This window comes from Argopecten irradians, chromosome 10 (genome assembly GCF_041381155.1).
Source record: "Argopecten irradians isolate NY chromosome 10, Ai_NY, whole genome shotgun sequence".
In the NCBI taxonomy this organism is placed as follows: Eukaryota; Metazoa; Mollusca; class Bivalvia; order Pectinida; family Pectinidae; genus Argopecten; species Argopecten irradians.
In genome coordinates, this window is record NC_091143.1 from 23,947,229 (window position 1) to 23,958,863 (window position 11,635).

Genomic DNA, 11,635 nt, shown 5'->3' on the forward strand with positions numbered 1-11,635 from the left:
ATGTATAATGAAAATCAGAAACTTGAAGTAAAGACAAATAAGACAAAAATTGTTATTTTTTTTAAAGAGGAAGCCACGAACTCATCCTCATTTTACATTATTTAACAAAGAGATTGTTGCTTACAAGAAATTAAGAAACATCCCTCTTCCTATTGATCTCCAGTTAAAAGTAAATAATTTCATTGTTTTACCAAAATTGTTGTACTCAGTAGAAGTATGGGGTCATTAAAGTATTACAGCTACAGAAAAGCTTCATTTACAGTTTTGTAAACGTATACTCGGTGTTAGGAAAGGTACGTGTAATTACATGGTATATGGTGAATTAGAGAGATTCCATCACTATAGATAGGTTAAAAACATAATAATTATGTTTTGGCACAAATTGATTTCTACTGATAATCGTTCAAGTAATATATTTAAGTTGATGTTAATCTTACAAACAAATAATATTATGGAATTCAAATGAATGCATAATGTTAAAAATATTTTTGAAGAAACTGTTTTGAATTATATATGGGACTACCAGAATGTAAGAGAATATTTAAAATCTATCGTAAAACAAAGATTACAAGATCAATTTGTACAAAAATGATTTAATGATATAGAGAATTCATCATGAAGTCATTCTATTTTTAAAAGTTATTTTGAATTTGAAAAATATCTCGTGAAATTAAAGCCAATAGATAGGCAAATAATCATAAAATTCAGAACCTCTAACATGCATATACCTATAGAAATTGGAAGATGGACTGGGACCCCTGAAGTAAATAGAACTTCCGGGGCGAAGTCTCTTAAAAGATCAATTTGTTTATATTTCTTAGCGAGACAATTAATTCATTTTTTTATGTTACACAACAATGTGCCGATGGTGTGAACCCGGTATTCAGATCGAGCAGGGTTGCATAATGTTATGACGACACAATTATCATTTCTAAATGCAGGTAGCTTTAAATCGAAAAATAACCATGTTAAGAACGTTTTATAATCATAAAAATACATCGTAAAACTCATCTCACCCATTCTAAATCGTAATGTTTTCCGGAGGGAGACTCCTGGGGGGGGGGGGGGGGGGGGGGGGGGGGGGGGGGGGGCCGGACACCCAAACACCAAAATCTCGCGCTCTAGATTACAATTTTTTTTTTTTTGGGAGTCAGCCTCAGACCCCTAAAACACCAAAATCTCGCGTCTTCGGCGCTCACAAGCTAATTTGGCCAATTTGCGTTTTCATTATTTTCCTTTTAGCGATCCCACTGTCTATAAATGTGTATTAGCATGATATATGAAAAATGTACATAAAGCATATATGGTTGGGAGTTGAATTAGTCACCTCCTGTAGGTGCGGCCGGGGGGGGGGGGGGGGGGGTACAAAATATTGAGGACCTTTGCACCCCCCCCCCCCCCCCCCCCCCCCCCCATTACGTTTAATTTTCCTACGCCTCTGAACTTGTAATATATGTTTTACTGATATTGGAAACGATTATCATTATTTGTTTGATAATGCAGTAATGAAATGGTAAAATGTTTACGAAAAATGTATATACCAAGTAACTATTATAGAAAACATCGTGTTATCCAAATGAAAGGCCTGTTTGCTATATATAACATAACTGATCTGACAAATATATGTAATTAAAAAAAACTATTGATTGAGCAGGTACATCACTAATACATATTGTAATGCACTGTCACGCTATGTGCCCAATATATTTGCATGTTTATATCATGTATAGTGACCTCCGGTTTCATACTAGTATAATCTGAAAATCTTGATAAAGAGGTAGATCAATCGCCTCGAAAATTTGACTTTTTTTTGTCCACACAGTTGGAATTACTTCTTTGTCCCATATTTTTATTTCCTGATTAACTAAATGTTATCGGAGGGCTGGGTTCGGGAGCAACGGTGTTGATACATAAAATACTAGCAATCGCGACATCTCGGAGTAATTTCCGTGAATCTTCGGAAATATATCAACTCGAGTGCATGCATGGAGGGGCACGTGGTATGTACGTCATATTCCAAAATGGCTGCGCCCATGTATTGGCATGGAATCAACACGACGGAAAGCACTACGTTTTTGTTTGATGTGTTCTAGCACAACAATGCGTCCGTATAATGTACTGAACCAGAAATACAAATCTGAAGATGTTTGTGATAAACTAGAGATTGGACATGCAGTTCCTAAGACCACGCGAAACAGGTGAATATTTGCGATTCTTGTTTGAATTAAAAACTGAAGAATGAAGTATAATGCAGTTCGTGTACACTATATAGTATATACAGATATGTTTATGCTATTATTAGTTAATAGTGCTTGTAATTTATCTATGTATCAATGTAAGTGATTGAAAAGACATATAAATTGATATTGCATGTTGATGTTTGTTGGGGTTTTTTTTCAGGAGAGAATTGATTTCACAATCACAAAGACGGCATAGAAATGAGATCGTATATTCCTTGGGTGATCCAGTGATCCATATGCACTTAACAGAGGAATAACAGTATGGCACACAGAAAGTAGCAGTAGATCTACCACTTCAAAATGATTATGTAAATTTTATATCCATGGTATATCTGTATTGCATTAATGCACAAGATAAAAATATCTTCTTGTTTTGATAAATATATTATGTAAATGAATTATAAGCGAATGAAGTAGAGCCATGACAGAGATACAATTATGCTGTACAGTATATATAGTTATATAATATTGTATGTGAATATCTTCATTTTATTCAATTATAATACTGCATCATGTATTCCTAAGAGTAAGATACATGCAATGCAATACCTGAACAAAACATATATGCACAGGGGTTTGACTAGAACGAATAATCATACCCTGCCTCCACTGACCATCTGTCAGAAATCTTCCGTCCGTCGTTCCGAGCTACGTCATTGCAGCTAGGGTTTGACATTCTGCCAAAAATATATACATGTATATATATATATACTGCATTGTATGTATTATTGCGTGCATGTATGGAACATTTATAAGTTCACATTATTTTTTATTCAATCTTCAAGTCTAATACTGTTTTGATATCTGGATCATCACAAATTGTATCTTACTGTAGGTACAATTATGTTTCAAATACTGTTGATGGTATTTGTGTTTTGCAGGCCTATAAAGATTGACATATGGAAAGGCCATTACTTATCACTTCAAAATATGGGATGTCAAAGATGCACCATGTATGCAGTCATCAAAACTAAGAGGAGACATTACCTTATCCAGTGAAACATGAATACAGCATAATGGAGGAGATTCTGAATGTACATGAATGCCTATATAGATGTGCATGTATATATTGTCTCTTGAAAAGGTGTCCGCAAATCTTTCGATTACATATTATTTTCTTAACAAGCATTTGATATGATCTGAGCCTCTGAGGAAAGTTAAGTGATTAAAATGTCTGGTTTAGGTTTTAAAGACTAAGTCAGAATTATTTTGAATTGTCATAATAAGATCACTTGCTTGATCAAGAACAGCTATAGTTTTCCCCAAGTTTGTCTATTTTGTAGATATTTGCTTCCATTAATATTACAATACTACTTAATATGAAAAAAACATGACGATTCTTTGTGATGAAGAAGTGTAAGGTGCAATGCAACAGTAAAATATACAGCTTGAAATATTTATGCTTTTACTGATCAATAGTTTACCAGTATTTGATTTTCTCTTTCCAGGAAAAGTTATCAAAAGATACCACTGAATGCCATGAGAGCAGTTTGTTTTGGATGTGACAGCTCATAGCATAAGATAAATGGAAAAGACACAAGTTTAAGGCTATCTGGATTCCCTTGTCATCGCAACAACCTTTTAATACACCTATGTGTGTCCAATTCGAAAAAGTGGCCCTACCAATCTTGGATATTGTAAAATAACTGTCACTAAAACATATACCAGTTCATCAGACTTTTTAGTAACCTAATTGACTTTGAGATTTCACTATTGAATAGAACATCAATTGCCAAATTGATAAGTAAATAAAAAGAAAAAGTATTAAAATCAAAGATTCTGATTTCTTTTAAGGTAATTTAGCATACAGGGTACAACCTTCTTAATAATATATGGAAAATCAGAAATAGTTACTTTTCTTGTCCAAGTGTTTTCATTTGATAATATGTACAGTATGTATAGTTTCCCTTCAAGCCAAGTACTGGTATACATGTAAAAAAGACAGACATTAAAATTATGTATTTAGTAATAAATAGCTGTGGTATTATGTGATTTACGGTAAATACTTATTACCCGGTACTCCTGTTTATTCTTTAGAGAAAAAAACCCAACAAACTACAAGGCATTCTATTGGAGCTGCAGTGCATGTGACTGGGTGCATGGTTAAGATATGACAAATTACAACAAGACACTCAATGTCACAGAGTTTGAATTCGAATCCCATTTGTGGCAGTTTTCCTGTATTAATGCTGTTTTTTTTTTCTCTAGGTACTCCAGATTTCTTCGATCCTGGCTATTAAACATGCTAATCAAACCACACCAAGCAACAAAGTATCTGTGTTCTTTTTCACACTCACCAAAAACATCCTAACCAAAGACCTAGAGTCAGAATTCATTATTAAAATCAAAATAGTTCTTTTATTCCTAATGACTTCCTACTTTTCTTGCATCAAGATACATTGGAACCCAGGTATAATGAAATCCTCACCAGAGAATGGAGTACAAATTGTAGCTAACACATGTGTATGTACATTCTGTACATGGAAATCATTCCAATATGATTTGAAACAATAAAATAGTTTAGCATCAGCATTTCTTTCAATATTTGATATATAGATGTTTCAACTTTTGAGATATAGATGTTGATTATAGTAAATTCTGCCTTAGCACAATCTCTGTATAAAGACCACCTCCTTATAATTTTAAACCACTTTTAAGTGTCTAAAATGGATGTTTATAACACAATTTGGTCTGTGTATAAAGTGTAAAGATCTATATTATAGATAAGTTTGACTATAGTTATCAAATGCACACAAAAACAGTACATCAGATGTGTCCTCTAGTAAATAGATTACTTTTACATTTAAAAATTTTGAGGCATAGTGGTCAAGGTGTTCCAACAGTACCACTACTCCTTCACCTCTGGGTTTCAAGTTTGAACCCTAATAGGAAAGCTACCAAAGTACTGATCATCGGTTTATTGATTTTCTCTGGATAATTCAGCTTCCTCCAACTAAACATGGTACAAGGTAATCTCACCAAGGTACAATTTAATAGGCAGTAAAGATCTTTGCAAATACTCGCATATGGTAAGAGAAAAAAATCGTTCACTCTCTTTTGGTGAGAGGAGATCTCGACCCTCTGGATAAGATTTTTATACTTTTTGTTTGACAACTTAAGAATTTTACTCCTTGGTTTGTTATCCTGTCTCAGCCCAAAGGGGTTTTATGATTTTATTACTTAATATTCAACCTATATATTGTTTGTGTGATATATTGGTTCTTTGGTAGTATGCGTTAACGTTGGGAAAATAATACTGTATTAAAATAATACTGTATTATAAGTCCTAGGCCAATCAAATATAACCTAAAGATCCTTGGAGATTCTGAAAAGAGTGTCCTCTACCAGATGTGAGGGAAACTTCTATAGGTAGGGTCTTTAAGTCCAAAATCATATCTAATCATCTTATGAGGTTTTGAAATATTAAGTTCAGGGAGTCTAATTGATACATACCAGTGGTCAGTGTTCGCTTATTTATATATACCTTTTAATATTGGAAAATACAGAAAAACATGGTTATAATTAACCTCTAGAGAACAACAAAACAACCTTGTTATACAAATATACTTTCAGTAGTTTGTTATATGCACACGGCGGTGGCCGACTGGTTAAGATGTCTCTGACTTAATACCACAAGCCCTTTACTATACTGGGTCACGAGTTCGAATCCAGGTAATGCCAGGTACAGGCCTCTGGTCAGTGGCTTTTCTCCGGGTACTCCTGCTTTTCTCCACCAACAAACCTGGCACGTCCTAACATGACCCTGACTGTTAATAGGAGGTTGAACAAATGAAACCCAAACCCATTATATGTAAACACATTACAGATATTGTATAGGAATATTGACAGGGACTGAAAATTACTGTGTGCTATTGAACTTAATTGTAAGAGTGTTCGTTATGAAATGTTTTACTGTACATACACTAGTTATTGTTATTTGGACTTGTAGGCCTAAACTTAAACATACATGTAACCACATGTGGAGTGTTGTAAATTAATTGTTTATGGAACACTAAATAGATAGAGAGGAGCTGGGAATGTGACTGGGTGTTATGTTTTAAATGAAACCTGTAACTATATAAGGTATAATTTAAGCCATAGTTATAAGTTATGATCAATCACAACATGTGGTCATATATAATCCTTAAATGAATAAGTGGCATCTTCCAGTTATAGGAAATAAAACAAGTGTGGAAAGGGTACTTGCATGTCCACAAATAGATTCAAATATGAATGGGCAGAAGAATTCAATCCATTTTCTGATTTTAAACCCATTTATCTTTATTTCCTCAGTTCACACATTCAGATATCTGAATTAACAATATATATACTCTTAAATATCTTCATATAAAATACACATATCTATATTTATTGCTATAAGTATATATTATACAAATATCTGTATTATATATTACAGATATCTGTAAAATACAGAATTGTTACATTTCTAAATTCAAAGATATATTTATTTAAAATAAATTGAAGATATCTGTAATTGAAATAAAGATATCCGTATTCAATGGGTATAAATATGCCATAGTACCTGACAATAAGAGTTATTTGATTAAAAGAATTGATGGTGGTCTGCAAAGGATCCTTTTCATGTAGTGCATTCTTGCTGATAGCTACTCGAGGGTTTACTATAGCTGACATTATATCCACCTCTGGACTATCTCATAGTTATAGCTGTTGAAGTTGAACATTACTACAAACTAGTAAACTTATATCCATAGTATCCTAATAAATTTGGTATCCATCTACATGTATATAGGCCCTATGTTTCCTCTGTGTCTCTACAAAAAAATATTGACTGATTGGAGTTCAGACTGCAATTATCTGTAGCCAAGAAGATACAAATGAATTTCACAAGTGACATGACAAAACTATAAAACATCAAGAAACGTTTGTATGGTCACTTTAATGTCTGCAATTTCAAATCGATGAAGAGTTAATCACATACGCGTATTATATCAATTTCACACATACATCTTCCCATGATATGAATAACAATGACGGCGGCTGCAAAGTCTCCTAACTTTACAACGAATACTAGGCCTAACTCAGAAAAATACAAATGAATGACAATGCATTCAAAATAACTTGAAGTCTAACAATAACGAGTATCGCACCAATCCTGCTCCGGTAGATTTTCTATCTCAGCATGCTGGCAACTGATCATTAAAGAAACTGACAGGAACTTCGCCCTTGTTTCAGTTTGCGTATCCTTATCAAACTTACTGAGCTGTGCTTTCGCCACTGTAAACATTGGCAGCCATATTTCTCTATTCGGAACCTATAGATAGATAAAGTCCGAGGGTTTTCGAACTATGTCGTGATTCACGGCATGGCGGCTTCGGCACACACTCCCGAGGTGTTATATTTCCGAAGATTACCGGAAATTTCTCCGAGGGGATCCGATTGAAAATACTAGATAAGAGGGGAGACAACCTTTACAGACTTGATAAGATATTGCGGTGTACCTGTACAGATCGATGCAGTTAGCAAAACTGATATTTGCATTTTATCTTATCATCTTTTAGATTAATTAAATGCATCTAAAACACTAGTTTTCTTCTTCTATTTCCAAATGACGAGTTCATTTCAATGACAACAAAAGAAAAAAATACCTGTTATCAAAAGTATTATGTAGAAGTCGACATTTAAAAATAAATAATACCGCGTGTAACACTCATGCACTGATTAGAAAGAGGCAAATTAAATTAAGACCATTCCCTTCCTACCACCACCAAGGAAAATTCACACTCTCTATAATATGTTTTAAATTATCTTAAAGATGCTCCATCGCCGACAGAGCATCAATTAATGATACCCATCATTTGAACAATAATCGGTGTTTAATCGTATATATATATGTCTAATTAACACACAAAAAATAATTTAAAATAATTTATTTTGCTTTCGGTGCATGCGCTATCATTACTGCTGTCTATATAGGAAATAGTGCCACGGATTTTTTTCGGGGTGCAATTAATTATCTTTAATATTTTTATCTTCGAGTAAAATTAGAAGCTCAATTAGAAGCGAGCTATCTGCTACTTACATTGTATGTGTATATGATCAAGTGTAGTGATTCGTCTTTATAATGAATACTTGTTCGTTTATCAAAATATGAGGATAAATGGAAACATGGAACGATAAGTTGCAACCAGATGTTACTAAATCTGTGTTATAAATTAATAATGTATAATCGTTACTTAATTTGTATACATTTTGTAGTTAACATGTAACGGGAATGAATAGTTTATATATCTACTATTATTATATTCTAACTTGCTTTGTTCAAAAAATTTTTTTCATGAAATGATGGAATTTTTCTTCGCAATTGAAATTTATAAACGGAAACATTTTTTAATCTGAATGAAAGTGTAAAAAATAATTTTCGCCAAAGTGAAAAAACCGATTGATCTGAGAGGCACCTATGTATACATGTAGTTTTTAATTCATACACGTACATGTAAGGCTACATGTCGTTTATTTTTAGATAGTATGTAGGCTTTATCGCAGCGGCAATGCATGATATACTAACAGTTCTATTACATAACTTGTACACTTCCATAGAGTATTATGTAGATGTGTCGCGTCACACATGCGTGTAGTACAGTACACATGTATACATAAAACTGTAAGCGGTATCTTTCACGCCCATCGACCGGTGTATATGAAAATAACGCATACATCATGGGTTATGGGACAAAAAATGCTAAAAGTTTACAGTTTGCATGTATAATAATTAGATAAATCACAATAGAAACATTAAACTATTTTTATAGATGTTTTTTTTTCTTTCTTGTTACGTCCCTGTACGTCGCCATATCGGCCGTTGTTTACGGACCTTCGCGTCTTCTGCTGTGCACCATTTGTTTGTAAAGAAGGGCTATCCAACAAAGGAATTAGAGCTTTAATTACACCAACGTGAATCGTGTATTTTGTTAACAATAATTTGCCAATTAATTGTACGTAGAATGAGGATTGGTTTTCTTATGATCTAGACACAAACAACCGTCTCAAAATAAAACTAGGTCACCTTGGTAAGTCGAGCACCCCTCCGATGTTTCACTTGATCTGTACTAATTAAAAGCATATTTTTATTGTATTTTTCATAGAATGTGTCCCTTTATCATATATCATTGCATCATGTATTAATTTGTGCTCTTAGTTCGTGATATATTTTAATATTTGTTCTCAGATTAGTCTGTATGTAAAACGACTTGACACAAAAATGGCGTATTTTTAGATAATGCGGTTTGATAGGAAATGGAAAACTCAGTGTTTCTTCCACGCAGCAACATTAATTTATAGAGATTGACATTGCAAACGATGCATACATATTATGATAAAAATATTAAGTGTAATGGAAGGCAATTTTACGCCTAAATTAACTAATATTATATTAAGTAATGTACCCCCCTTAGAAAAGCATTAGCCCGATCTAATCACCGTGTTGTGTTTGGGTCCCCTTGAAAACAGCGTTTTTTCTCGACTCTGAAGGCATTTACGTAAAAGACAGCTGACCTGTCGCTTGCTGAGGTACCATTTCGGTTATAAATTAATTAGAGTTAGTTTCATATTGAAGATTTTCAATAAAAATTGCCAAAATATTGCAAATAACACCAGAGAAGGACGAAGCGGTATTGAAATAAACTGATGATATTCTTTAAGATTCTTTACGGAACGTAAAAACATACAAAGGAAAGAAAAGAATAAACTTTCTGCTTTCAGTTTTAATCGTTGTCACATTTATCCAAATCATCATATTACACAAAACTTGTGCGAAAAGACGACATAGAAACACAATAGTTTGACAGCGAAATCGAAATACACAACGAGCACTAGCTTGTTAGGGGTGTCTTCCACGAGGTTCGAGTGGGATTTACAATACACACGTCAAGGCAATTTTTAGTTTCACTTCACCCAACTGCGATACACGAATACACACACGTTACGTTATTAGTTTATAACAATGTCGGACGCTGAAGAAGTAACCACCCCGGTAGCAGAGGCACCCGCCACTGCACCTGCTGCAGCCAAAAAGAAGAAGGCATCAAAATCCAAGTCTAAAAAGCCAGCAAGCCATCCAAAATTCAGAGAAATGGTTATTGAGGCAATAACAGCTTTAAAGGAAAGAAATGGCAGCTCAAGACAGGCTATCTTAAATTACATAACAAAACACTACGATGTGGACAAGTCAGTTAACAACCATCTGAAAATGACATTAAGGGCTGGTGTAAAGAATGCAACCTTAAAACAGATCAAAGGAACCGGAGCATCTGGCTCATTTAAATTAGGAGACAAAGGAAAAGACAAACCAGCAAAGAAAGCCAAAAAATCTGGAACAGCAGCTGCAACCAAAAAACCAAAAACAGACAAAAAGAAAGCTTCATCGCCGAAAAAGACAAAAGCAAGCAAAGAGAAAGCTAAAGCATCACCAAAGAAGAAGGCTGCTAAACCCAAGAAAGCTGCGGCAAAGAAATCTCCAGCAAAGTCCAAGGCAAAGAAAGGAAAGGCGACGAAAAAGTAACTGTAGAACTGGGAATATCCAGATTGTGAGATTGGACGTTTTGTTATAGAAATCTGTATTGTAGATCGATATAGATGGACAGTTTCCAGTAAGCTGCGTGTTAATGAATTAAATGCCCATCCAGCAAATTCATAAGACAATGTATGTGTGCTTTACAGAGTAAGATGAACAATTGTAAGGAAAGGATTTCTGATAAAATCTGGAAATACTTAAGCTGTCTGCTCTGGTAATACATATTGTGTGTATTTAGTAAGGTATTTTTGTATGTGGTGCATGTTTGAATGAAAGTGAACTATAAAGTAAATCGAGAGTTGCTTTAGATGAGTACTGATCTAAAGCCTTCAGATTTAATCTTTTTTGCCATTGCTTGAAGAACTTTGCCAAACTGCTATTTGCTTATCAGTTAATCAATAATAGAGAAGCCAAAGTTACAAGCATTTTATGATAGCGTAAATGCCTCTACTGAAGTATACATTGTATGGAGCTATTGTCATCTTTCTGTAGATAAGTGTGCTAGTGATTTCATTGATCATCATTAATATCAGTATTCCATTTTATTTCATATCATTTGCATTTAAGTTTTCACTTGTTTTAAAAACATTTTGTTTTGTTATTGAATTATCAATTCTAATGTCTCATTAAATTATTTAAATGTATTCACTGTATGTGTCATTTTTTTTAAGGCATTGTATAATATGTTGCTGATTAATTGTGACAAAACCAATTCGATGACACCAGGTGCCCTTGTAATTTCTGGTAAAATTAAACTGGAAGTTTAACTATCCATAAACTTGTCACAGTCCAGTCATGCTGGCAGTGGTTGCAGTAAAGTGCCCGACTTTCTACTACTAGCCCT

At 33.8% G+C, this 11,635-nt stretch overlaps 1 protein-coding gene and 1 long non-coding RNA gene across 2 annotated transcripts; both read left to right on the top strand.

Annotated features, from left to right (window-relative positions):
* Positions 1–2,008: 2,008 nt before the first annotated feature.
* LOC138333453 (uncharacterized) lies at positions 2,009–4,499 on the top strand. The gene is made up of 4 exons (XR_011209981.1): positions 2,009–2,198; positions 2,401–2,548; positions 3,122–3,324; positions 3,689–4,499. It is a non-coding gene; the product is annotated as an uncharacterized lncRNA (long non-coding RNA).
* A 5,654-nt stretch (positions 4,500–10,153) lies between these two features.
* On the top strand, positions 10,154–11,435 carry LOC138333454 (histone H1-delta-like). Its single transcript, XM_069281833.1, has one exon. The coding sequence runs from the start codon at positions 10,222–10,224 to the stop codon at positions 10,777–10,779; it is 558 nt and encodes a 185-aa protein (XP_069137934.1). The 5' UTR covers positions 10,154–10,221; the 3' UTR covers positions 10,780–11,435.
* The last annotated feature ends 200 nt before the right edge of the window (positions 11,436–11,635 follow it).

What these genes read in the sequence shown, in the direction of transcription:
- LOC138333454 (XM_069281833.1), top strand. Translation starts at nt 10,222, where the DNA reads ATGTCGGACGCTGAAGAAGTAACCACCCCGGTAGCAGAGGCACCCGCC.